This window comes from Euwallacea similis, chromosome 4, assembly GCF_039881205.1.
Source record: "Euwallacea similis isolate ESF13 chromosome 4, ESF131.1, whole genome shotgun sequence".
In the NCBI taxonomy this organism is placed as follows: domain Eukaryota; kingdom Metazoa; phylum Arthropoda; class Insecta; order Coleoptera; family Curculionidae; genus Euwallacea; species Euwallacea similis.
Window position 1 is genome coordinate 540,857 of NC_089612.1, and position 27,992 is coordinate 568,848.

Genomic DNA, 27,992 nt, shown 5'->3' on the forward strand with positions numbered 1-27,992 from the left:
TTTTAAACGTTGTGTGTGATTAAGCTAATATTTATCCATTGTCTCTTCGTAATGTTTTATTTCTCAGTTTGATTTGTTTGATCCAACAAGTTAAATTAAGATAATAAGAAAAATTACACATTCCAAAAGAGAGATCATGGCAGATTCGCATCAGTTGTCGCGATGACACCACTAAAATCGGACATGCTCAAGAGCCGACATAACTGAGATTCTGTTCGAATTATAGCATCTCTTAAATGTTAATTTGGTAAAGGAAGAAACGTTAATGGGACTTTCGGTTGTAGCAACTATTCTACAGGGAGGAATATTTTAATTTCTATTGTAGGATTTGAATATGTTCATTTTGCGATTTTTTTAAATTACCTTTAGTGGTTTACTCTTTTCTAATCGCCGTAAAATACTTACTGTTTAATGGTGATTATCGTAAAAAAAGATATCTTTACCTAAAGTAAAATTAGCTTTATGTCACACAGTTACAACACTACTCATATAAAACGTACTTTAAAATTAGTAAGTATACAACAAAATCCTTACAAAAATAAAGTCCTATATAACCAATCGGATCTGTAAAAAATGCAGAAATAACGAGTGAAACCATCCAGTTTGAATCAAATGTACTCAGCGGCTGAATAAATATAATCTATTGAATATACCTATTGTATATATAAAGGTCTATTTAATAAAAATATAGTATAAAAGGTTCTGTACGTTGATGGCAATTTTGTGAACTATAGAATTTTACATTTATACTGAAATGTACATAGCTATTACTTCTTTAAAGTAACTGCTAATTTTGTCAATCCATATAACCAACAACATTACGTATAAAAAACGAAACTAAATAATGCATCTGTCGTTTGACTAGCAAAACCTTATATGGCTCGAAAATTATCACATCTTACCTTATATTAACTGTTAAAAGCGAGCATCTAAATATTTAAAATTTTGACCCATTAAGGCCCAATATATCAAAGTCATGGTAACTTTACCTGTTATATAAATTTCATGGATACAAAGAAATAAAAGACAATAATGTACTTGTAATTCCTCGTTTCTATGAAAAGTAACCTATTGGCAAAGTTATGAAGACATTGATTTTTCGGCACTAAAGTGCCACTTCTATGAAATAAGTCACAAGAGCCCTTAATATTTTAAAACATGCTCTAGCAATAATAAAAGCTTATAAGCGCCCTTCAAGTGAAAATTATGCTCAAAACCCACTCTGTTAACGTTTTAAACGTGCAACTAGTCAAAAATGTTTAGCAAAATTGACGAAGACTGATAAAGGAGATGTCAGAAACATCTCTGAAGACCAACAGTGACCAACTTTCCTCGATTCTCATTTTTAACCGAATAATTTCTCGAAACATATGTGACAATACGGTTTGTCGTTCTGCTCCTTGAACGTGCCTTTGTTAAGTTGTTTGAGGCAAAAGGCGCATACGAAATGTTCCGGATGGAATTTACGGAACATTGCGGTAACGCAGCGTCCGGAGATGGGTTTGTGGCAGCCCGCGCACAGGGAACCACGCTTCAAGTGGTAATGAGTCTCGCAATAAGGCTGGCCCTCGTGGTCGAAGAAGGAACCTCCGACGAAGGGTTGCCGACACTCCTAGAAGAGAAGTAATGCTTGTTAAAATCTCTTTGATCCAAAATGTAGTCTTTTTTTGCTTATTAAAATACCTTTAATAATACATCAAACAAATGTTAAGTGGTGTTGCTGGATTATTAAAAAGGAGAACGGGGAAGTTACTTTGACTATCAGTCCTTACTCAAATTTATTTTTCAAAATGACGTTCATTCGCCATCTTGAACGCTAAACGCATCAAATTTATATCAAAAAGCCATTTTTTGACGATTAACATATGTTAAATTTCAATTGAAAAAGTTTAACTCGTTTAAAAATTAAAAAGAAGGGACCCCTTCGACGACTTCACTTCAAATAAGACAGTTCTGGTATCTGGGAAGGAAAAACGTTTCAGAGTTCAGAGAGGCTCAACTTTTCTCTAACCTAGTCTAGCATTTCTTATCATTTACAAAAACCCTCTCTTTGTATGCTACTGGAATCCCCTGTATTTTCATGTTTTCTCAAGTTATCCGAGTACATTTCCCATTTAGAACTCTGAATAATAAAGTTCCACACATTCGTTCGAATTGTACTTTGTGCACCGTTCCAGAAATCACATTTAAAACTAAAATCATACTGCATTTGGGCGAACTCACATGCTCAACAGGTTGTATTGCAAAAATATATCCCACAGCACTCAGCTTCTGGGCTTAATAGATGTCTATGTATATATATAGACTCTAGCCGCCCGCCGCGGGCTATAAGCTCATCAATCAATTTTTATTTGTTTTTGTTTTCAACCGAACAATAAATAAAAGTCAACAAATAACCGACCACCTGTTGACAAGGATCGCCTACAATGTCACTAAAGACACCTCAAATGGTAACCAACAGGCCAGTCGATCATTGCCGACTTTTATTCGTATTTGTTTTTGTTTGTTTTCCTTTTTGTTTTTTTTATTTTTATTACTTTAATATTATATTACAATAAAAATAATTTAGTTTTCTCTTACAGACTAAAGGAGATTGCATTCATATAAAAAGGGGCATTCACGGGGGGCATATTAGGGGACATGTGTTTATTCATCCTCCTCTTCATCGGCTCCAATACATTTCGGGCATACAGGTTTTCCTTCCACTGCGTAGAACGACTTTCCTTGGACCGCCAATTTGCAATCCTGAGTTCAAGCATTCCATTACTTACCGAATTCATTCAATGTTTCGATTGAAATTATTTTCCAAACGTACGCCAGTTATTTTAATTCATTTATTTATCCACCACCCAAAATACCTACCCTGCAGACGAAACAATCGGGATGCCATTGAGTGTTTAGGGCGGAAATGTAGTTTTCCATAATGGCCCTGTTGCAGGCTCCGCATTTGGGGGCAAACATATCGAAGTAGTCATCGCGACAGTAAGGTTTTCCTTCTCTCTCATGGAATCCATCTTCTCCAAATTGCTTTCCGCACTGGGCACAGAAGAAATGATCCATATGCCACGTTTTCTCTAGGGCAGTAACGCATTTCTGAAACAAGTTTAAAATGATTGTAAATTAGGCAATCGTCGGACCAGGTTAACGTACATCCAAAATAGGTCCGTTGCAGTAGGCGCATCTTGGACTAAACAGATTGTGGTAGTCAGGTTCGCAATATGGTTTGCCCTCCCTCTCGAAGAAGTTCCTGGTGCCCAATTCCTGGGTGCAATGGGCACAGGTGAAGTGTTCAGGGTGCCACGTCTTGCCCAGGGCGGTGATCACCTGACCTACAATTGGCTTGTCGCAGGCGCTGCAGCATCCCTTCTGGCTGGTATTAACTCCTTGACGGCTCATGTCTGCTTGTAAATTATCTAGCATAGAATCCAAATTCGCTGGAGGACCCTGAGACTGGGTGGCTTTCGATGGACGGATGTTTTCTTCTCTGATAGGCTGCTCCGGGTTTACCTAAATAAAACCAAGTAAAAAAAAAATTGTGAACGAAAGTCCAACGAGGAAATATTGAGACTAACCGAATAGGAGCTGGGTGGATCTAAAACTGAAGTTTACCGCAGTGTTTCCGAGCCGAGGTAGAGTCGAGGTCCTACGCAATTCCCCTACCGTAATTCGGCCGATTATTAAGAAGACACAACCGTGCCAGATTTAAAAGCTGATCCAGAAAAAAGATGGAAAATATAACGGGTATTGAACATAAGGCGGCAAGCCGAAGTGCGCGAGCTATTTGTGGAACGCTTTTTAGGTCTATTATGTCACAACACGCCGTTGTTTGGGTTTCAATGTTAGGTCGCTGAGGACAGCCAGGTTTCGGGAAATTGGTACTTACTGAATCGAAATGTTTAATAATTGAAACCACAGAGAAACAGCTGGGAGAACAAGTAGAATGAGCATGGACATAATGCAGACCATTGAGATGTTATTTGTTTGAGAAATAGCTGAGGAGGTAGTTTTATTGTTTTATTGTCGAGATTTCTTCAAAATTTTCATTCTTTACACACTACAATCTTGCCAATTGAAAAAAGGCATTTCTTTTCAGGGTTATTTAAGCTTTCGTAAAATATATTACGTTCTTATTATCAGTAGAACGGGGGATGATGATATTACGACTGATTAGCTCACTAGGTAAATGAGCCACATATGTATGTGTCACGATTAACTTGTTATTCATCGATTTCAGAAGAAAAGCGACAAAACATACTTTAGTCATTCAAAACATCTAATAATGGTGCATTTTTGTGTCCAAGCTTTTTAGTACGTACGTTGCTTAAGACCATCCCCTAAACTCCAGAAAAGTGATTAAAATAGAATTTGTTATATTTTATATTTTTTTATCTTTCTTTCTTTCAAGATTATTGTCAAATTCATTTTATTGGTGTATTTATACCACATAGCAATTTGAATAAACTTATTTCTGCAATATGTATAATGCAAACGTGCAATTTTATTTACTATTTGTGAAATATTCTGCTACCTGAAAGAAATACGAAGAAATTAAAGAGTTACATATTGAACATCGGACTTCCATTGCTAGAAAAGAAATGGAACTATTTTTTAAAATTATTTTTGTACAGCTCATAGAACCCTACAACATGCGGAAGAGCTTGACCATAATTTGAAAACAGCCTGTATATTTAAAAATGAAACAAAGCACTTAAGCACATATTATAAAATATAGAGCAAATTTCATTTTATGGGCTTCCGTGTGATCTGCTTTGTTTAAAGGGTTTAAAAAATAATGGTCGTTAAGTTTAAAAATAATAAGTCAGTGGCCGCATTAAAATCAATGGAGTCAAATTTTTATTTGACCTGAACCTATTATTTTGATTATTAATCCCAAACTAAAGCTAATCTCAATTTCGATTAACAGCACCATTGAGGTATCCATCTATTTTATTTAGGCATGAATGGAATTTTTATTACCGTCATTTTGGCGAAAAGTGCCTTCAACTAGTTTATAAACAACCAAAAAAGTTCCAATTTACAAGATATGTAATTATTGTTCTTCAGTCTTACTTTTTATTGTTGTTTTCGTTAACCTCATGTAGTTTAAGGAAAATAAAGGAAATTTGGCAACATGGCTTGTTACACATCAAGCGCTATTAAAAATAAAAGAAGAGCAATGGCAGGTGGTCATTCAAGACTAAAATGATATTTTTCTTTTACGTATACGTATAAGAGCGTGATTATTAATACGTTTAAGTAACTAACAAAACATAAAGCAAGACATTGAACACATTGAACACGACGACATTTAATGATATATGCGAACGATGTCTCAACCAAATAAACCCGCACTATTCAAAATCGAACTTTGGTATTCATATCGGCTTCAAGATTGGTGGTAAATTACGCAAAACCAACTGTAGCTTAGAGTTAATCTAAAGTAACTGTGGAATTTAGTCACGCTAAGGGATTTACGTGGGATACTAAGTATTTATGTATTATTCTTTGACTCAACTCTTTGATTTTTATTCTTTAACTTCTGACAATTTGAGAGAGAAATTTTAAGTCTGAAGACACGGGTTGCCCTAAGATAGCTTACGTCAAGCGCTATCTGGGCATGAACCTTTTAAAACAAATAACGGCACCAGGTTGCCGTTTAGTGCTGAATTTTGATCTTTTTTCCTTTAGGCGTATCCGTTAGTGCAAAGCGAAAAGTAAGAATGTACAAATTTAGGGTATACCTGAATTGGCACATTTGTCATTTTGACATAACACTTGACAATATTCAATTATATGCTTCGTTTCAATGGAAATCCTGGCGAAAACCTTGCTAGGAACTGATGGAAATAAGCTCTATTTTTCTGATTATCAAGACATTTACGACTGAAGTTTTAAACATGAAAAAATTAATCATATTTTTTAGAAGTTACTAACAAAACCACGAAATTCTTATGTTAATGTTAAAAATTATTAATCACGTAATGAAAAATTTTAAAAATCATGGTGTCTCTTAGCGTTCTAACCTTGAACGAATTCTGAACAATACAAATTGGCACCAAATAATGTAGAACACAATGAAATATACGGCATTATTTCAGTTTATAAATAAGACGTGTCATGTGGTCTTGCTCTGGGATTTACCAAAACGTCTTAATCTGTTTTAAAAGTAGTATAAAAATGTCAACATTGACCCGATTCTGGCTGAAGCCAGCGAAATAAATTTCGTGAAATCGAAACTCACCGGAAACTTCCTGTATCAGCGCTTCAACAACCTCTACTTGTAAACGACGATTAAATCTAAACAATTAGCGAGGTACAGCATAGATGAGGAACTAAACATATGGCGAACAACTTTAATTCTAATTGAATCTAGTGAAGGACATAGAGAATAATATATGCAAAGCACGTGTAAGTATTATTGCAATTATTAAAATGTGGATAAAATTCTTTTGCAAGTGTTCTATAAGTTCATCTGAATTTTAGGGATAGATAAACGATAATTAATTTTCAAGCCCAAAAATGGCTATTATAGTGACTCAAGAAACTTTTAAGGTAACGTGCGAGTTACATTGACCGTTCACATCTTTTTTCAGTGGGCGGAGAGCCATAAAAATGCCAACATCACAACTTACCTTGATATTGGATAAACTGGCCATAAGGTCGTCCAGCTCTCGCGTGGCCGATGATGCGGTCCGCGTAGTATGCGACGAAATTAAATCCGTTTCTCCAGGAAATCCTGTTTCCGTTTTAGTCTCCTTGACTGTGATCACAACTTTTTTGGGCCCTTCATAGATGACATCACTGCAGCAAAAAAAAAAAAGAGTTTACAGTAGAGCTCTGTAAATGTTTTATAATTAATATTAAAGATTAAAAAACCACATGATTCTGAGATTTGAGTCCTAATTGTAGTGAAATAGAAAGAAAGGGGCAAAGGCAATCAAAGTGTTTAATTTCAAAATATAGAGTGGATATATTTTATATGTGCCGAGGTCAGAGCCTTCTTTTTTGAGAAGTAGAACATTTTGGCAGGCCAATACAACACAGGTGCATTTTTAAAAATAGTTCTATTGATTAATAAGTTTCAAAATAATAGATTTTCGATCTCGTTGGCGTTAAAGTTAAATAGCCACAACAATGAAGCTCCTTTAAATTTGAAAATTTAGTGTTATTGAACAGACGCCCGATTGTTTGCAGTGTGATCCGTTTCTCTATTTGGGATATCAGAAACTTGATCAGGAAAATGATAAAAAAATATAGTTAATTTTGTATCGACTGCAGATTCGTCTGCAAACCGATGATTCGATGGTTTTTGAGATATTGCACAACATAAAATGGTGAGTTATATTCATTGCTAGATCGTTGACTTGTCGTATCTTAGATGTAAGCTGTTTTATTGAACAGTAACTCGCCCTGTATAATAACTCCACTAAACTCAAAAATACGTCATTTGTTCTATTCTATGAGCTCCATCCAGCTATGCTAAAAAGAAATCTTTTGGCTTCAAACATTTTCAGGAAAGGAAATTAAATATTTTAAATTTTTGTCTCTTTTTTCTTACTTCAATTCAGAGTTTATTCACGTATCATGGCTGTTAGTATATGCCTTTTCCAAACACATTGCGCAAAACATAACAGAGTTACTAGCGGCCAACATGAAAAGAGCACGAGTAAAATTTCAGGCACAATTTCCAAAAGTTAAATAAATTTGTGTATTTATGTAGAAGCTGTGAAGATTAAGAATAGAACTGTCTAATCCGGATTTTAATTCATTAAAGAAAATTTTGATTATAGAGAAATCCTCACCTAAAGTAATCCACAACAGTTTCACAAATCGTAGCCATTTTTAGCACTTCGAAATCTCGATTTCAACTACTTCGAACCTTGCTGGAAGTCACGCATGAATACTGAACATTACTTCAAGAGATAAAATATTTATACTAAAAATCGTGGGCAGAACCAAACAGGTCTTATGCTAATAAGTGGCTTTTCGATCTACCTGACCTAATACAGACACTATACCTTGAGCAAATGCAATGACACGTAGGAAATGTAATTACTTATGAGATTACTGTTATTTTTAAAAAGTTTTGCAAATTTGAAACAACACCATATGACACTTTAAAGAGAAAAATGTTAGCTCTGTCATTAAAAACAATCAGATATAACAGCTAAGTCTATAAAGAAATCTTTCATCTTGTATCAGCCAAATGCAATGGAAATCCTATGGTAATTTTTAAAAAAGGGGAAAAGTCACAGAAAAAATATGAAGTCGCACTTTAACCATTGCCGCGATATTACCGCTCTTAGGGAGAAATCACTAACTCACTAATGATTTTAAATTTAATTACAAGCCAATTTTCGTGGAAAGTTAGAAATATGACGGGGTGTTTTGGCTTACACGGCAACTGACATGAAGCTAAACATCATCGTACAATAACAATTTCGCCCTTAGAAGAAGCGTTTTAAGAAACATGACCAAATCAACATTTTAATTCAAAGAGAACTGGAATAGCAAAAATAATCATAAGGCACAGCATTTCATGAAATATGGAAATGGAATCCGCTTTAACGAGCGCCAAGCATTTTGCCGAAGACAAATTCATTTAGTTATTTCCCAAAAATAGATTTTGATTATTACATTTTCCGCACTAAATTCAACCATAAACAATGAGACATCAGACACAGTTCGAAATTAAGTTAGTGGTAATTGAGCTTAAAAATATAATAAAAAGAACACCTGTTAGGCTTGGCAATGAAATCTGGCTCGGTTTTGCTAAATTTTAGTAGAACTTTGGACGTGTGGAAAACCCCTGGATTATTAGTTTTAATAATTTATGTTTTGGTAGACATTAATCTGATAATCAGATGGAAAGAGGACAGATGTATGAGACTGCAAAACCGCGCTTATATTAACCAGCCAAATTAGACCAGACTTAAATAATCATCTAAAATCATATACTCGTAAATGAATCATATATTTTAAGGGTTGAGACGAGGAGCGCAGACATTGTTACTGTACGTCACGGTTAAAAAAAAATTAAATTTTGTGATTGATTAAATCGAATTCGTATTAAGAAGTACAAATAAATCATTCGTTTATTTAATACAGAAAAAAAAGTAAAATAGCACCATCATTTTTCAGAAAACTGGAGGATTTTATTTTTTAATATTTTTGTAAAGAACTTGTGGAGACCCACAACATGTAGCTAAATTAAAGAAGAAAATATATATTGCATAATTAACTAGTATAATGGTATAATTCTTGTAACCGTCGGAGTTAATTGCATTTTATCCATCATTCATTTTTTTTAAAATTAACATGCGTGTGTTATTAGGAATTCCTAACACGCGGAAATATTTACATTTTTTTATACATATACAGTTATATTTACATTCCAAAGGATCGTGGGAAAAATGAATAATTGATTTTAATATTACTTCAATATTATGCACACCGGTACTTACCCATGGTCTAGTTCGTCTAATAAATCGTCCACTGAAGGGCGATTAAGTGAGTTTTGCGAACGCAAACTTTGCGCACTCGAAGGACGGTTAAGGCTATTTTGCGCGCTGGAAGGCCTGGAATAGGAGGCCGGACTTCTAGTACCAGACCCGTAGCCGTCAACATAACCCAAAGATCCAGGGCCTGCCGACCCGTTTAGACCATTTTCTGAAAGAAAATTTATATTATTTAGTGGGACCTCTAGATGAAAAAAATAAAAGGAAGTTTCAATCCGCCGTTTCTTCGCCCGCATATACTCACCTTGCATATTAGCGTATTTGCTATTACTCAGGTCTTCCAAAAGGTTGTCCAATTCCTGCAAACTGTTATTCCCGGGACGCCGTTTATCCCCGGAACCACCAATCGCCCCGGTACCGCCGTAGCCAGAACCACCAGTGCTACTGTAGCCACGAGTGCCAGACACTGGTTGAGTTTTGCCGTAGGTACCCTAAAAAGGGAAAGAACCTAGTCCGAACTTTAAATTCGAATGGAGGATGACGTATGCTCACATTTAAGGAAGTAGTTATTGCGTTGCACTAATGGGGATAATTAGAAAATAATATTTTAGGTTGATAAATGGTGCAGCCTAGGTTAATATACTGAAATTAGAGACTGACCTAACAAATGTCTTTATGTGGCAATGTGAGGTCATTCTTTTACTCTTACTATAACCAGTCATAAAGGTTTAGATGACCGTACTTAATATGGCCATTGGGGCTAAAAATATGAAACCACATAGAAATTATTAGAAGAAAACAACATATATAAGGACGTGTTGCAAGCGCCAACTCTTGCGATTATAAATTTTTCAAAAGTAACGAAAATATATCTTCATGGTAAACACAATTTCTGAGATGAATGTGAAAAGTTACTTATTAATATTACATTCGTTTAAGAAACTGGGTTAAGGATATGCACATCAGCACTGACCAGGTTAAGAATAGTTTGAGGGCTAATAATAGGAAACCAAAACTGAAAGAGATCAAGTAACATTTAAAACATATCTTTGGTGAGAAAATGGGTGTCGAAAAATAGGTTACGTACTCCGTATTTTTATGTAAATTTTACAAAATATTACCGCTATAACTATTCAAAGCGAGGAAAACTTTCTAAAAATACTCAAAAATTAACATCAACACATGGAGTATCTCCACTGCTGCAGAGCCATTAGTTCGTAAATAGACTAAGCCTGCAGCCACCTGCTGAAAGTTATCAATTATCGGTTTTCCGGATTTCAAGGATGATGATGAGCAATTTCGACGATTACGAACGAAATAACAAGATAGAGCCAGATAAGACCTCTGAGTCAACACAGTGGATGGCGTGCGCTACTGAAAATTATTTGGTTGTAAGGCATTCTTAAGGTCTTGTAACAGTAAATACTGTTTATAACAATGTATTTATCCTTGCCCTTAAGGCATTCGGGAAGAACAGTATTCTCAGAGGTCACATTGAACTTGGAAAGGTGAGCGTCAGAGGAAAATCTATCAACCGCTATTAATTTTCCGGTCTCATGGACATAATTGCCTACCAAGCAAGAGTATTTTTAAATACGAAACGCGATCCCCAATATCAGCTAAAAATAGTTGTAAATCTGAAGTAAAATTCCCAAATTCTGCTCTACATTCGCCCCCTACAACAGCTCTCTTACCACCTGTTGTTGACCAACAATCAACAAGTGTTTGTTTAAACCGATTTTTTAGAATTAATTTCCCTATAGAACTACGTTCGTTTCGACCCTATGCCCTTTACGCCCTGCTTTGTTTCACTAGCGTCCTTCAACCCCAATTTGACCAATCAACAAGCAATACTGATGTACCACTTCACTTTCGGCAATTTAAAAACACGAACAACCACCTGATGATTGGAATCAACAGGTTTCAGTTCCAGTTTGTCTAGGCACGTTCAGATTTTTCTTCAATAAATGCAGAATTCCCAAATCTGGAAAATCCAGATAGTAGAATTTGGACGTAGATCGGCCGAAAACTTTTGGGGGCCTACCATTTTTGGTGCGAAGAATTGTCGATTTTAGAAAATTGAAAACCTGTATAGGTAGCCCCTCGAGTGCGACGAGGACGGCCTCGACGTTGGTCGGAAGTGGGAGAGGTTGCACACGACGCCACAACGCGTCGCGATGCCGAAAATAATAAACCTCGCTTGTTAGAAAAAGTGAGACAAGCAAAATGATCACCTGAACTCTGTTGGGCATACAAAATATTTTGCGAATGATTTTTATGAAAGTATAAATCGGGCTTCCAATGTAAACAGTCCGGATTGGCACACGGGAGATTTAGAAATGGCGGGATTTATGAGCGCATTGAAAAAATAAGCACGTAGTTTTTTAAGATAATTTATGCATCAGCCAACTGATTGTAAAGTCATTGGAATGGAATGCTGGGGAAAATCTATAAGTAATCAATGTGGCGATCCCAATAATTGATAGTTTACAGGAGGTGTCATCTATGACTGACTTATTATTTTCTGGAAAGTTAAACTTTTTTCCAGTCTGGACGGAAAATTACGTCAGCGTAAAAATACGAAACTTCAAATCGTAAAAAGCGACAGGGAATTTAATGAAAATACAACGAACCAAAGAATACATAAGCGAAATAAAGAATAAATAAAAGTGAGTGCGCGGCGAAAAATTCACAAGCCGCTAAAACGAACAGGGAAGAGTCACTTAAAAAAGATACTTTAAATTGGGCGGGGTGCAGAGCTATTTTCAAAGAAAAGAATTACACATAATACGTTAAACGATAACCACGAAAATTAAAGGATGGAATGAAAATTAATATTTTTTCGTGGAGTCTTCATACGCAAATAAACGTGGAAAAACTCTGTGGAACAATGCCCGTGATATGGCATGCTGGTGATGCAGTAACAATTTCGAAAGCTCGAGATCCTCCTTAGCATAATATAAAAGTTTGACATTTTTGTTTAACATCACCGACATTATTGTTTAATCTCACACCTTATCTTGGCCCACTGTAACAAATTAAGAACATGCAAAGTTCCACTCAACTGGCTAATCGCGATAAAAAAATACAGAAATTACTGAAATGAAGATTCACGTTTTGGAAATTATTCTCTATACAGGAAGAAAGAACTTAGAGATGAGTTTTTCCAGAGGCCTTAATTATAGACATACGGCAGCCGAAACTTAAATTTGAATCCCAACCTGTTGATCGCGCCTAGAGATCAACAGGTTGTCGTTATTTTTAAAGCATCGCAGTTATAAAAATAAATCATAATGAATAGACACAGTTAATTATACGAATATAATTTTCAAACAACTTGTCGGCGAGTATAACAAACAATATTTACGTAGATCCCTGCCGGTAAACGTAAATTGTTAGAAAAGCACAAAGTGCAATATACAACAACTATTCGCGTGGGATAAAATTAATGTTAAAATCTCACGATTTTTTGAAACTATGTCAAAGCTATTTTTGAGGAAATTATATGTTGTGAATTATATTATATTAGCTAATAACTAGGAAAATTCATAAATATTGCTAGCTATGAAATTTATAGCGATACAGATGATATAGCGACTGTCATCCTGGAAAGGCCTGAGCGATCGTTAAATCTTATTTGCCATGAACTGAAACTTGCTGCCTCGTTATAAGAAGATATGCAATGCACCCTTATGCTACGCATATGTGCGTCACCATTTCTTAGCAATATGCCTGGCATAGCCAGATTTCAGTGTCCATTATTCTCGAAAACGTGTGGCCCCGTATAATAAAACTTTCATCCCTTTTCTTTGTGCGAAGTAGAATTTGAGTACGACCCCGTTTCGCTAAATCAGCGTAATTCCAACATACCAATAAAAAATCCATCTCGCTATTCAACTACATGTCACGCTATAAAAAGATAAGCAAAAAATAAACTGATAACGACCTTTTAACCGTAGTACGCGTATGTATGTGAGCCCTCAATCTTAATACTTGAGAACTTCCCAATACTTGTGAACTCTCTTTTGGTTCAATTGTCGCATTGACGTCGACTTCATTAACCGAGCTCTTCATTTTGTAAACTTGATTGAGGTGCATCATTTGACAGTGAAATAAATTACTTCGTTAGTTGTTCCTGAGTTTGCTGTTCGAAGATTTATTACAGATAGAATGTTGTCAAACGCAAATTAATAATAAATAAAGTTAGTCAAATTTGGTGAGTCCATATGGATTTTTTCTCTGCAAATCCAAAAAATATAAAACCTTGTGAATGACCTAAAGATCACGGTCAGCCAAACTTTGTAGCAGCTAAATACGGTAACCTTAACATAGATTAAATAAAATAATAAATAAATCTGAAATGGTACACTAAAAATAACGAAACAGATTTACTTTACGAGATTTTCGTCCAAATTCATTTTAAAAGCGGGAATTTCAGTGAGTTCCTTTGATTATAATATCATTGTTAATTCAACGTGCTATTTTTCTATGGGTACTCTATTCGTGCATGTTCCACCTAGTTCAGTTTTCGATATTTTATGTATCCCGACTTGTCAGCAAAGCAATCAGAACACACGCTTCCTTTAATAAAAATTTCTAAAACTTTCCAAATTTCTTAAAACGTGCAATTTGGAACATAAAATGTTTACGAGCTTTCAATGTGCAATTTTTTGGCTTTAGAAATATTAACTGACACCTAAAAATAAACCATCAAAAATAGATATTACGAGACCAAAAGCGTATATACCTTGGACCACGGATACTGAAAACTGTTATAACAATGGTTGACGCGAATCTTAATTTTGTCATGAAGGTATTGTCTTTGTGCCGGAAATTTCTCAATATGTTTGCTGCGACATTGATGATCGTGTTTGGTTCCAGTCAACTAGATGTTACCCCAGAATCTTCAATAGGATGGAATCAAAGTAATGCAACGCCGATTGCATAAAAATACAAATTAATATTTTTAATATTTAATAATAACACACTTAGCGACTTAAAGCCAAAATTTCAAATTACCCTACAGGAAATGTCCATACTTTTTTCACCTGTTGCATCGCGAATCCACAGGTTGTTCTAATAGATTCCAAAAATACCGCTCAATCTTTTTTAGATGGAACTGAAAATCTGAGTCAGTCAGCAGTCGGAAGTTTAAACTGTCTCTGTTTTAAATATGTTCTTTTTATATATAAATGTACACGCATAAGGAAATACTAGCAAGGAGACTCAAAATCAATCATTTAGCGGTGTTGGAAACATCATTTGTCTTGACTCCTTACCCCTATGATTTAGATGAGGCCTTTCAACAAATTGGAATTATGAGGAAATATTTTTCGTCCATAAGTAAACTGTTAGGAAGCTATTATTAGAAGTTTGTTGTGCTCACATTGCCGGTATTAAAAATAAATGTTAAAAGGCCGGCAATTATTTTATCCGGACATGAAAGATATAGCTGGACTGGACCGACTTTTTTAACGGACTGTATTGCTATAATATCAAACTATTTGCAGCTTTTATTGCTGTTTTTCGACATTGAAAGTCAGTTTTGGAGAGCAACAACGAAAAATTAATCAGAATTTGCAGGGCGTTCACAGATTAGAATGCAAAATATTTATATCGAATGGTAGATTTACTTGAATTAAAATTGAACAGACAGGAAACACCCTGTGCATAGGGTGTTCCAAATAAAATGATTTAAGTTGGAAGAAATTTCTGCTTTTATAAATAAAGCATTGGAACTACAAATATGCACTGAGGTAGAGAGTTTTTCAAATTACGAAGGAAAACTTAAAATTTGAACTTAAAAAAAAAGCGTTATTCGAAATTAGAGAAAGCCATCAAGCCCGTTTAACAGAAATTAAATCGAATATATTGAAAATTGAGGCATAGAAAATCTTTAAATAAGTATGGAAAAACCCGATGAAAATGAAATTTTCCTGGGCTCTATTTCAGTATTTTAAGTTATCCGCCAAATAATTCCCGTTCAAAAAATTAAAAATAGAACATGCAGCGCCATCTATACGCTCGGAGCTCATTTATGCAGTTCCATAGAAATTGTAGAGAGGACAGCATATGTACTGAACTTTAACTAAATTTTTTGGCTAACACTATAGATTAGTCATTCATAAATGAATGGGAAATAGGAAATAGAAGGAACGAAAACGAAATTTACAAATCATCACGCTGTTTATATTGTGATTATCGAATTATATCGACGGTATCAGCCAGGTTTTCTCAATTGCAAAGTTAATATTTATTAAAGGCCGATTGCGCGACTAATGTAAGACACAAGTCTAGACGCGCCTTACAATGACAGTTTCTCATGTAGAAGTGTCATTTTAATTCATTTCGCTTAGTCCTAAAGTTGGCTCGTGGACATAAGGCGAATATTAAAGTAAGAGTGCAGGAGTGAGACTGTCGTTACATATAGCACAAAATGGTCAAATAAAGGCAGCGGAAATGTCAAACTTCTAATGCCCCCGCTTCTTCAGGTTCCATTACATTCTTCTTCTAGGTATTTTCTTCATTTCTCTCACCCATTCCGAATATTCACCTGACGATTGTTCATAAAACTGTTTTCTCTGGTTCTGAATACATAATTTTGTTAATTTTAACGCAGAACTTCCATTCGTTGTTGTTTGTAATTTTCCTAAGTACCATGTAATTAAATACTTACAGGTCGGAACTACAGCTTCCGTCGTCAATAAATTTAATCCTATTGAAGATGTTATTTTCGGAACAACGTGTGGAGTCGGTGTGATGATCCTGACTGTAGCATTTAGGGGGCCGCCTGTTCGGTGCCCTATTGCTATTGTCTAGCAGGCTGTCACTCTCAACAGTACGCTCAAAAGTGCCCTGATGACCCCCGGCAGCGCCACTTTTACCGAGGTTCAATTCATGAAGATCATGTAGAATCTTGGATATTCACGGGTCAGCTCTCAGGCGAAGAAAGCCAGATCAAGGCCGTACAGGCCTCCAGCTACAAAACCAATGACCCGCACTGACATCATTTGACTCTGGTAACCCGGGTAACTGAGTTCCGTGGGGATGTTCCCTCAAAGCAGCTCGTAAAACTTTGCTGTCATTTACGAAGTTTATTATTATTGTAATTATTATTATTCATCGGGACAGAATGGACAAATCGCAACTTGGTATTCTGGTTGGTAACATATCCAATAGACGAACAGTAATTCGGGATCTATTGTACGAAAAAGGTTCACATCTTGATATTTGGGCTGGTAACTTCCTTCCAATAGGCACAGGACAGCCAAGCACATTAGAAGGCGAGGTCAAGCATATGGAGGCTATTTTAGAACACATTGTATCCAAGACTTCCCACTCCCAGTACTGTTAATTATATCACCAATTCCACCACCTTTTTTATGTTATTATTATAAACATATAATGTTATTATTATTATATTTATTATTGCTAATTCAAGTGGGTTGAAAATATTTATGAATTTTCCAAAATGTTTCAATGTCAAACAAACATTTTTCATTGCTATGGTATGCCGAGCATAGTTATGCGTATAGTATAAACAAAGAAGAGAATCATACACCCAGCAGCTATGAGGCACTTACCGCATTAACTCCATGGATCTGAGATTTGGAAAGAGGAGTATCCGATACTGGTGTTTGCCTTCCACGTGGCGAATTGAGGGAACCATAGCCTGCATGATTTGACCCCCCCGACACAGTATTTTGCAAATCCGCTAGAAGTGCGTCTGTAAGAAAAATTGAGCACCATGACCATCTAACATCTACCTATTCATTTTACAACGCAAATGGTTTAATAACTTATACAAATATAACCTTGACCATTTCGAAATGTGCAAACATGGGCATCCAACTTCTTGAGTCCTGTTTACTTAACCCTAAACAAATGTATAAGTCGATGATAATTATTGATAAATGCATTACCGAATTCGATAAATTCGTCGTAAGTCGACAAGGTACCCATCGCTTAATTAATAATTAAAACGGGTGTAACCTTTAATAATTAATCACTGTTCACAACAGTCAACACTTCACTTTGCAAGGAAACCCGGTGCAGAAATACGACGACTGCAAATGAGGCAACATTTGCAGAAGAAGCGGTAAGTACGGCAAATTCAAGAAAGTCCTGTCGAAATATTACTCGGCCAGGAAATTTGTTATCATTATTACGAGTGTATTTCAATTTATTTGACAGGATCGGATTAAGTTCAATTAGGGTTTAAGGACGAGAATGTCGCCATTTGTCATATCATGTGTGCGATGGTCAGTGTGTGTAGCATCGTTAACGTTACGACATTGCCGATGAAACATAGAGCTTAATGGGATAAATTGCCTAACAGTTATGATTAAATCAAACCAACGAAATCCTAATATAAGTAAACTATTAATAATGTAGTGCTAAAATATTGACCAATCCTATCCCTACCTAATCCTAAAACTTAATTACGAATCAAAATATTGAGGTAACCACTTTCGGATTATCTATTAATACACTCCTGGCGAAATGACTAATAACCCTGATACGCGTTCTTCAAACAATGTACCAGTTTATATAGTTTAATGGGACTGCTTTATTTTTATAAATTGCCTGGTATTTCGTGCAATTTGCTAGATCCAGTTACTATTTATAGCTACAATGTTTAATAACCCGTCATGGGACGTGGGGTTAGAAAGCTGACGAAGATAATGATGCGTGAGAACCCGATTTGTTTTCGGATAGGGCATAAAAGGAGGTTCAACGGTATATACTATCAATCTCACCGAAGACTAGGTCCTTATGAATGCAGGTTCAAACAAATCCCCGTTGATTATTATTGGAGATGCTTCTTTCTTTTCAGCAAACAATTCGACACATTTTTGCAAGTTTGACCAATAAGATTTTCTAAAGATTAATGTACTTAATTGGAGTCATGTCCGTCTTGCAGGAAAGTCCTCACAGACCTTTGCTTCTCTTGACGCGATGAACATTTATTCTCCGACGTGTCTCAATCAAAATGATCATATTTTAATTTTCAATAGTCAGCAGCGGCCGAAAGAAAATGGTAGAGCCTCACTAGGAAAAACAGTTGATGATGATGTGCTAAACTAAATCTGATTTTAAGATTCAACTTCAGGAATTTCTACGATCTATCGCCATTACAGCACCTGCCGTTCTGTTAAGATTTACAAGGTGCTAGGAAAGGTCCTGAAATCGATTAAAGCCTTGATTTGAATGTTATTTCATTGTTTTTCACTTAAGCATTGCGTTCGCCATTTTGTGAACATTTTTTTTATAAGGAAGTGACCGTTTGTTACATTTTTCAGTAATTAACTCAACATTTTTTTTAGTAATTTCCGTTTTGCCTCGAAAGCCTACGGAAATAATCTGATGTTTTTGTCTCCGGATTTGGGTCTCTAACAACACTCGAGATCGCCATGTTGAGAGTTGAATTTGAGGCACCCTAAATTTATATTGTTTTTTGTTTAGTTTTTAGCAGTGAATAAAATGAATTTAATTGATTGCGCCCTTTGGCACTGCCCTAAATCTAAGACAACAAAAGCAGATGTAAAACGAAGGAGAAAGACGGTTATGAGCAATTTATTTTACGTACAATTCAAGACATAATCCATCATTGACGAAATGGAAATTACTTGTCAAGGTCATTCAAATCTAACAATGTGGACCATTTGCTGGGCTAATAATTATTAACCTCTCCATAAACAACAATGACATCATGTTGCACCAATCTGGTCTGCGTTGCCTTGACCTCAAAAACTAAGAAAAAAACAGTAAAATTGTTACTGATTAAAAGCGACAAACACCCATCTCAAATCAAAATGAGATGGGTGACCTTGGCATTGTCGTAAAATGTTAAATTGATGTATTATTGTAAACATCATTGCATAAGTTTCACAAAGCAGTTCAGAAAAACAAGGACATGGGGATACTCACTAAGGTACTGCTCCCATTCGACCAAGTTTCTGAACTTCATTGGTTTGGGTTTTCTCTCCAATGTCGTAGGAGGCGAAGGATCAAAAGTGACGGTCTTAGGCGACGGAGTACGCGTGCGTAGTTTGGCACTCATAATCACGTTAAGTATAAACGTACCCGATCGGTTTTATAAATAATCTGGACACGGCTGCGATTTGCGAATTGGACTCGTCGAATTGACCTCTACACCGGAACTGGATCTGAAGCGACCCTCAATTCCAGGCAAAACTGGAAGAAGTTGTGTATATAGGAAAGATCCCAACCTATGACTAACTGTTACACGTCGTGTTTTTTGGCAGGACTAGTGCCTTGTCCCAAACGACGGGAGATAAAAATAGCCACTTGCGGAATCGCGGACGCCCGCTGAAAACACCACCTTTAACCTTGCGCAATTTAAGCGTCAATCGGTCAATTAAGTTTGATAAATCGAGTGTGGCCAATATCGATATCGAACTTATTTGCACGTCGAATAGCGTTTCACTCTTGACTGCCTCCATTTATATCAATTTATTTAATCTGGGTGGAAATGAGCCCCTTCAGCCAAAGGTAGTGAAGCAGATTTAAAGTCAATTGCAGAACTAGTGATGTAAAGAAGAAGATTGCCTCTTGAAGCCAGAAGCAGGCTTCATTCTGGATTGAAAGAGAGATATTCAACATTAGTTCAATAGCTCTGAAGATATTGCTGGTCTAAAATGCCTAAATGAGGACAGGCGTGAAGACTTAATATACTCTGAGCAAATCTTAGCAATAAACTTGCGAGATGTAAACTGTATATAGAGACATTTCTACTTTTGTTAAGATACTTTCACGGTCAAGATGTAGATTCTTGCCAAAATAGAGCTCCTCTTGGCCGAGATCAAGAACTCATGAGGAAGAACATTTCTCGAGCACGTCTTCCTCATTCCAAACCATTTCTCGTCCCAAACCAGAGATGATTTCTCTCAATCAATAACCTCCTTCTATGTATACATATTAGTCCAGCTCTGCCCCTTTCTTCCAACACATCAAAATTCCTTTATATTCTTCGTCTCAGTCTAACGCATATATCTGAGTTTCGGCTCGCAGGTTTCTCAGCACCCTAAGTTGGGGGGAAACATGTCTCATGTTCAACTTAATTTTTCGTCATAGTATTATCCGATTTCGAACATCTTCTGAAGCACAGTCCTTAGTGTTAACTCGGAATTTCACCCGATACATAGTGAGGAAACGTCGAAGTTTTAACTGGCGAGTTGAAATTGAGACGTTGTCCTAGATCCTCGGATTGGAAAATAAAATCTGGTTCGGGCAAAAAATTGGGTTGAAATTAAGCTACTTATTTTCGCAATCTGAAAGTACGTGAGTACAAACTGAGACGTCTCCCAAGGTGCTCGCATTGAGTCAAAACTCGAGCTATCTCCCAGAAGTTTTACATTCTATACATATCTTTTTAAAGTGGTGCAACATCTATTTTCTCTTCTGGAAATCTGGGAAAGCTCACTCAGAAAGACCCAGAAAATGAATGCCCGCCTTCTCTATAATTAACCTTTTATTAGAACGGGAAATATCTTATTACAAACACATTACTTTATATCTAGGGATATCTGAAAGAGTCCATCGCCCACGTTTGATGTCCATGGAGCATAAACCGTGCAAATCAGCTTGTTTACTTCCCGCGGTAATCTTAAATTTTTCACTCGAATCAAGGCCTGCGCCTACGTACCAAAATGCTAATAATCATTAGACTAGATATGAAAAAACTTCATGGCAATTTATTAATTTTTTACTCGTGATCTGATTGTTTCTCATAACTCAACACTGGACTATCGCACACAAATCGTTTCTGCAAAAGCTCAATAACTTTTTCCTCGATCATGTCCACATCTTCTCCAGGAGTATAATCGTCTTCAGTAGATCTGGATATAGTTATAATAACGGGATCTCTAGGCATTATTTCTAAGAATGTCTCAAAGCTATCAAACATTATATTTAAATCCTCTGGAGATGAAACGTGATGAGGAAGGTCTGAGTCGTCGCAAGTGCAGCCAGCATCAAAAACCAATTGCCAGTCAACCTCTTTTTCTTCGTAGTGCTCCAGAATGCTTTCGCGCAGCTTTGAAATTTTTTCATAAATGTCATCCCTAAGTTCGTCTTCAGGCATCGCTTTATGCTCTTGAATATGTTTGAATATGGACTCGAGTCGATTAAGCTGACTTTCTCTTTGAACGGTGAAGTTACTTATGTCTTCTTCACTGTTCGACTTTGGAGGGCTGAATTTGAAGATCTGCTTCACTTGTTTATACATGCCGGCATTTTCGTAGATTTTCAAGAACGGGTTGCTCGTGCTGAAGAAATCAAGATCAATGTCCAAAATCACGGGGTAAGAGTAATCCGACAAAAGCTTCCTGATTTTCCCATAATCCTCTTTCTCACCACTGAGTTTCTTACCTAAGGTAATCACATCTAAAAACACGCTTCTTGCATGTTCCAAATCTTCTTCCCTTTTGTAAAGACACTCGTACATGAAATAACTCTCTTTAGAGGTGACCCTAATAGTCCCGTTATTTTTATCTTTACCAATCTTAAAACTCAATGATGCAGTTTCGATTTGATGGGCCCATGGAGGCTTCACCCACAAGAGCTGATTGAAATGACCTGCGTGGGCGGCTGGTAACATCCAATTCTCTATGCTCAACTCCTCGAATAACTTGTCTTTTTCATAAACGGTATCTGCCGGCATGTTTTTGGGTATCAGCATATCTGGATGGGAATCGAAATGGATGAAAATAGAGCCTTCCAGGGGGAGATGCTTAGATCCGATATTTCTGTATATGAAGGGTATCACCTCATGGTGGTATTCTACCACGTATATGGGTATCTTGGGGTGTTGCTTCAGTTTCGTACCTGTGGGAGAAAGAAGCCCTTTGTCATTCGGCGGTGGAAGTAGCAATCAAGAACAATAGGTTTAGCATAAAATTCCAATGCAAATAAGGATGTGGTTAAAATTTTGCAGAAATGTCTAACAATATGGGTCAAAATGCAAAATTAAAGGGGAAATAACATTTAGGAAGAAATAGTACAAATACGGAGGCAAGATGAGTTTCCATTTTTTGACAATCTGATGTTCTGGAGAATGTTTCCATCGTTAGAGACCCTATCCGCAGAAAGTACCTATGCTATGTAATATGCTATTCAGGTGAAATACTACAATTTACACAGACAAGATAATATTCATTCACCAATTAATCAAGAATCTGATGAACTAAGTCCCAAATCTTTGGAGAACGAATCTTTTTTTGGTATCTTAGGAACTGCAAGTCCGCTGCAATATAACTGTGTAATTTTTCAGCATATATAAAAATCAAATTTACACATAAATAAAATTTCTAAACCAAAAACGCACTTTTAGCAACAGCGATGTCCTCATCGGTGACCGGTCGGCTTCTTTTGAGAAATTCCAACACCATATTGATGTACACAATCGCGTCAAAAACACACCAACAAGTTCAGGTCGATTGTTTATTATTAGTAGAACAAACAACAAGCACACGTTCTTCGACTTAAAGGAATGAACTGCATTTTCCACTGTTGCCTTTGCTGACTTTCGTTTTTTAATCCCGTCAAGTGGGCGAAAATAGACGCGGGGGCCCACAAACATGAAATTTTCGTTATAAAGGTGTAACAATTAAAATTATTGAAAGGAAAATGTCAAGGAAGAAGGAAACGTGTTTATGTCAAGGATTCGCGACTTTATAACTCCAACTTATTTAATTAGTAAAAGAATGAATTGGTTCTTATTTTTCAATTGTGCTGAAAAGTGTGGCGACACAATTGTTTGGTGTTAATGCTGTTGCCTCAATTCATCCTGGTTGTTGAAAAGACATTGACAATTCCATCTTAAATTAACAATGAATTCTGAACTTCCTACATTCCTCTGTTATTTATACTGAAACTAGATCAGAAATCAATTCGACGACTTCAACATTGTTACCAATTGGTTCTTAAAATATTTCAAAGCGGAAATGTCGTGATTAATGATGTTATATATTATTTAATTTTCTTTATTATATCATTCATTTGGCTTTTATATTGAATCAAGCATCTCGAGAATGTTAACATGACATTCAGCATTTCACGATCTAGAAGAAAGATTTAGCATAAGGGATAAAATTTGTTTGTATGAGAAATTTATCCATATTAAATATTTTGAGTCCAACAATCAGTTATCAACTCGGTAGTAGCCATACTACCCTGCTCTACTAACCTGAACTAACCCTACTCGTAAGTAATTATGAATGCAACTTGAGAACTACGAGGCCAAATCAAATGTAAAATGAGAAGAAACTATGCTATAGGAAGTACATTTTATTTGGTTTAGAGAAAAGCAATTTATTACGCAAATAACATATCAAATTACCATACATGTATGTAGTTTAAACATTTTCAAATTTATTAAATAGGTTTCCTTGCTTACGAAGTCATCAGCTCTGTGGCTTATCGTTTGATAATCAAAAAGATAACAATTTTAAACATGTAACGCTTTGTTTTTTTTCTGTACGCAGCACGCAAAAGCACGAAAATAAGACTTAAATTTTCCCGATTTTTGTAAACGGGATTGTGGAAATTGCTCCAAAATTTAGATATTTATGAGCCCACTAAATATAATCCCGATGACAAACAGTGTTGTCTTGTCAGGACGTTTGCAATTTGATATGAATACACACATCATTTACGCGTTTCGCGTCATGTTAAACTCTGGACTAATCATTCTTCATTCAAAAACAAACGCTGTCCTGGACTATTTTGATAATATTATTAAATGGAAACTTACATCCCGGCGCCTCAGTGCCGTGTCTTATGGTACACTCGAAAGGGTTCAAGGTTCCAGGAACCACTTTCCCATACATCGACCTATCCATGGGCGGCAAAATTCGAAACCGACGACACTCAAAAGCGGCGTCCGCACTCAAAAACCGACCGACGAATCGGAGATTTCGACGAGCGATCACGTGTCGGCGTTGACGACGTCCCAACCGGAAAAGCCCATGCCAGTTGTCAGGGACATTTTTGTGGGGGCATTTTTAATTTTCTTTTTCGAAAATTGTGACGCTTGCGCTGCCTTTACGACGAATTTAGAATGATGGTTGCCATAATAATAGTTGGAATATGGGCGCGGAGGTGTAGCGATTCAAACTGCCAAGACGAAACAAGTGTGTAAGGTAATTAGACTTGGTGTAATGGTGTATGCGAGAAAGGTTTCCACACTGATTGTTGCTATAAATACTGTGCAAATAAATATTGTATTTGTTATATTTATTGCTTTTAAGGCGCGCTTATTTTCGATCTGTCAATGGCCGCTTTGAAGTTAATACCATAATGCTCAGAATTGCTTATGGTGTTAGTGGTGGACCGACAAGGAACACTGGTTTATGATGATTTTATAGTGCAACAAACACACCTGCTTCCTCGTTTTTCACTGTAAATTCACGCGATTTTAATCTTTAAAGAGACGTGAGCGCGCTGATAGTAAGACAAAAAAAATAGACACCCTGTAAACAAAAAGGAATAAAAAACATCTGCCGTATCTCGTAGTTCCAGTTTACGGCATATAGAATTCGATGGCGATTCATAAAAACATGTGTATTTCACTTTTATTTTGTTTACGTTTGCATACGCTTCTAAAACACAGTTCCGATGAACGATTTAGTATTATGACATCAAAATGTAAAAATAGGTGGAATTTCTCTGCGATTTTTCATTGGGAAAACGATGTTTTGCGTAGGCGTAGATGCTTGATAATTAAAAGTGTAAATAATTACATGCTATAGGAAATATTTGCGTATTGAACGACCTGCGAAATTAAATATTAAATGTGACCCTGTCAAAGTGATTACAGCATGTACAACATATTTTCAAGAATCATTAATGCAGGAGGAGCGGAATTTGGCAAGATGAGTCCGAATTCCGGGCAAATCCTTCCTCAAAATTCGACATTGCACTTAGATCTGTTTTATGATAGACAATTAATGGCTCCAATAACCACTATTCTATTCTCTACGACTTTAATTCAACAAGAAGAACAGAGGGCAAGGCAGCGTTTTTTTGTATATTTTTTGGCAGAATCGCATGAATTGAACTTACGGCATTGTCACCAATCTGGCGACTTTCGGATAAGCAATGTTGCCCATTAAACAGTAAAAAAATTGGAGGCTAAGGATTTGTTGGACGAATTTATGATAAATTGTGAAAACAGGAATTTTTTTGCTAATTAGTGACACCACTAACGTTCACCATTACTTTTATTTTACCCTTGGCAAATTAACTTAACAGCAGCTTAATATCACCACTATAAACTAAACCTTCACACGCAGGTAATGGATCAGAATAATAATTCCAAGTGAAAGTAACTACCTATAATGACACACGGATTGAAGCAAGATTTGAAACTGTGAATCACTCAAATGAAGAACCACTCGAAACTAATAAAACTCATGAATGAAAACATCTGTGTAGTCTACTCATATTAGGAAAAAAATGTGTCATGGGCAAACTTCTTAAAATTCAAGACTGTAAAAGGTTGTTTATAATCTTGTTTCACCTTATAAGGGGCATAATACGTGCCATAACATTTTAAGAAATGCACATTTAATTAATACAATATCGCCGCTTGTTAATGGGGTCCACAGCAAATATTTTAATGTTCAAAATAATGTTTTCAATCGCTTTCCTATAAATTAGATATTAATCTGTGTTCACAGTAAATTTGATACAACCTAGTTTATTAACCACGTATAATCAAAATTTACAAAGTTATAACTCGCACTTAGGAAGCCACAGGTAATTAAAATTGCTTGTAGAAAATTTTGGCTGAAATCCACAATCGTTTTTATAAATTCGTCTATAAATATCAAGAGTTTGTTTGACTCAAAGGAAACAGTTAAATTTAGATGGAGAGAAGACGTTAAAAGTACAAGAGTAGGTGAAAACAACTCAAAGAAGAGCGTGGTGAATGCCGACTTTATGGCGATTCCTGATTGATCTGAACAGATTTTATTTTTGGTACAGGAAGAGATGCTGGTGCGAACTTTTAATGTGCCTGATGACAGACTTAGTTGTCAAAGTTTTGTTTAGCTTTATCATCGGCTTTATTACTCAGCTAACATTCATTAAGTCATTAAGGAGGCTAAAAAAATCGGTGATTTTTCCCGTACGGAGCTCTTAATTTCTTTATGTCCAAATGATTATAAAAGACTTTTTATGAAACTATTTTGCAGCTTAAACCAATTTATTATGGTCTTAGTTCAATAAAGTAGGTGAATTTATCTAATAAAACCTTATTACATAAATAACAATTTTAGGTACTTTTCTATGTAGTAATATATCTAATGCCTCACCTTTTAGGTAAAGTATATATTAAATATTAAATTCAGTATTCTAAGACTCTTGTCTTAGGGTACTACATAATATTCTTGAAAATCCTAAGAAGGAATTAATGATGAGAAAATCTAGAAAGAAGGTCATATTTTGTTTGAAAATCTTTGAAAAAATGTACCTATCATTTACTGCAATATATCTGTAACGCTTCCTATTCTTTATGTAATGTATTTTAGTTTTTACCCAAATTTTAATGAAGATGTTAGACATATCAGTATGATTACTAAGCAAAACTGTGTATCTAAACGTGGACATGATAGGGAGAGTTTCCCAAACTATATAAATTTTAAATAATGAATCCTTTGGAACAACAAATTATAACCACTGAAAACCTATTAAGTAGTACCATTACCAATAGATAATAAAAGGACATTTTTGACAAATAAGTGCCTTACCATGGATATCAGATTTATAATTAGATATTTATCATAATGAGATGTACAAGTGAAAGTTCTTTGAAACATTGACTCAATCTTTAAGTTGGTGATAGGTATATGGTATACCCAAGTATAGGATTTTCCCAAAGGTATTTGTTATGTACAAATAATACATTTAAAAGGGTTTAATTGATTTCTCTATTTGACACTACACTCTAATACTGCCAAGCCTACTCTAATTTTATTATTCAAGATAGGTTCACAAAACTAAAACTTAGAAACTCCACATGGAAAGCTAACATACTATTAGATTAACCAAGTAATACACTGTAAGACCTAGTTTTACAATTATGGTTCAAAAGCTAGTTTAGCTAAACTTGACAGGTACTAGAACTAGTTCATAAGAATAGCATTACAATCACTGAGTGCCACAAACGAAATCAATTTCTTGATAAAGATATTCTCATGGAGTGGCTCAAATACCGCTTCATTTAGCTGAACTAACTTTAGAACCATCATTGTATAACTGGGCCAAAAAATAAACATTATTGTGAATAAATGGAAGCAGATATGCCATAGGCAATAGCTATAATATGTGCATTCTTAGTAAGAAAGTTAGATTTCATTTTTCCTTGCATATACAATGTAGGTTAGAATATAAAAACTCACCTAAATTATCACCCATCTTCCCAGTTTTTCGTCAAAATTGTCTTGTAATTACCGGAAAATCATTGAATTCCAATAACACTTAGGATTTAAATAACATAATTTCAATAAT

The 27,992-nt window shown here is 35.7% G+C and overlaps 2 protein-coding genes across 7 annotated transcripts; both read right to left on the bottom strand.

Moving 5' to 3' along the window:
• Positions 1-403: 403 nt before the first annotated feature.
• On the bottom strand, positions 404-27,914 carry LOC136408617 (leupaxin-like). Of its 5 annotated transcripts, none has more exons than XM_066389713.1 (8): positions 27,884-27,914; positions 17,042-17,184; positions 9,763-9,949; positions 9,465-9,669; positions 6,633-6,801; positions 3,151-3,507; positions 2,863-3,093; positions 404-1,612 (listed from the first exon to the last, which is right to left on the bottom strand). In XM_066389713.1, exons 1-8 carry the CDS (start codon positions 27,897-27,899, stop codon positions 1,346-1,348), a joined length of 1,575 nt encoding a protein of 524 aa, XP_066245810.1. In that variant the 5' UTR covers positions 27,900-27,914; the 3' UTR covers positions 404-1,345. The 5 variants fall into 5 exon arrangements, with proteins under 5 accessions (XP_066245810.1, XP_066245808.1, XP_066245807.1 ...); XM_066389711.1 differs by lacking the exon at positions 27,884-27,914 and adding an exon at positions 22,807-22,944; XM_066389710.1 differs by lacking the exon at positions 27,884-27,914 and adding an exon at positions 19,389-19,696.
• MESR6 (misexpression suppressor of ras 6) lies at positions 20,957-25,833 on the bottom strand. 2 transcript variants are annotated; one of them, XM_066389726.1, is made up of 2 exons: positions 24,235-24,653; positions 20,957-22,307 (listed from the first exon to the last, which is right to left on the bottom strand). In XM_066389726.1, the coding sequence occupies exons 1-2, from the start codon at positions 24,320-24,322 to the stop codon at positions 21,187-21,189; spliced, it is 1,209 nt and encodes a 402-aa protein (XP_066245823.1). In that variant the 5' UTR covers positions 24,323-24,653; the 3' UTR covers positions 20,957-21,186. The 2 variants fall into 2 exon arrangements, with proteins under 2 accessions (XP_066245823.1, XP_066245824.1); XM_066389727.1 differs by lacking the exon at positions 24,235-24,653 and adding an exon at positions 25,695-25,833 and having other exon boundaries at positions 20,958-22,307.
• Positions 27,915-27,992: the final 78 nt, after the last annotated feature.

What these genes read in the sequence shown, in the direction of transcription:
- LOC136408617 (XM_066389710.1), bottom strand. Translation starts at nt 19,521, where the DNA reads ATGAGTGCCAAACTACGCACGCGTACTCCGTCGCCTAAGACCGTCACT. An exon ending in AGATCCATGGAGTTAATGCG is followed by an intron (nt 9,950 to 17,041) that starts GTAAGTGCCTCA and finishes TTCCCTTTTTAG; the next exon opens with GGTACCTACGGCAAAACTCA. An exon ending in GCAACGGACCTATTTTGGAT is followed by an intron (nt 3,094 to 3,150) that starts GTACGTTAACCT and finishes AACTTGTTTCAG; the next exon opens with AAATGCGTTACTGCCCTAGA.
- MESR6 (XM_066389726.1), bottom strand. Translation starts at nt 24,322, where the DNA reads ATGGATAGGTCGATGTATGGGAAAGTGGTTCCTGGAACCTTGAACCCT. An exon ending in CGGCACTGAGGCGCCGGGAT is followed by an intron (nt 22,308 to 24,234) that starts GTAAGTTTCCAT and finishes TTTCTCCCACAG; the next exon opens with GTACGAAACTGAAGCAACAC.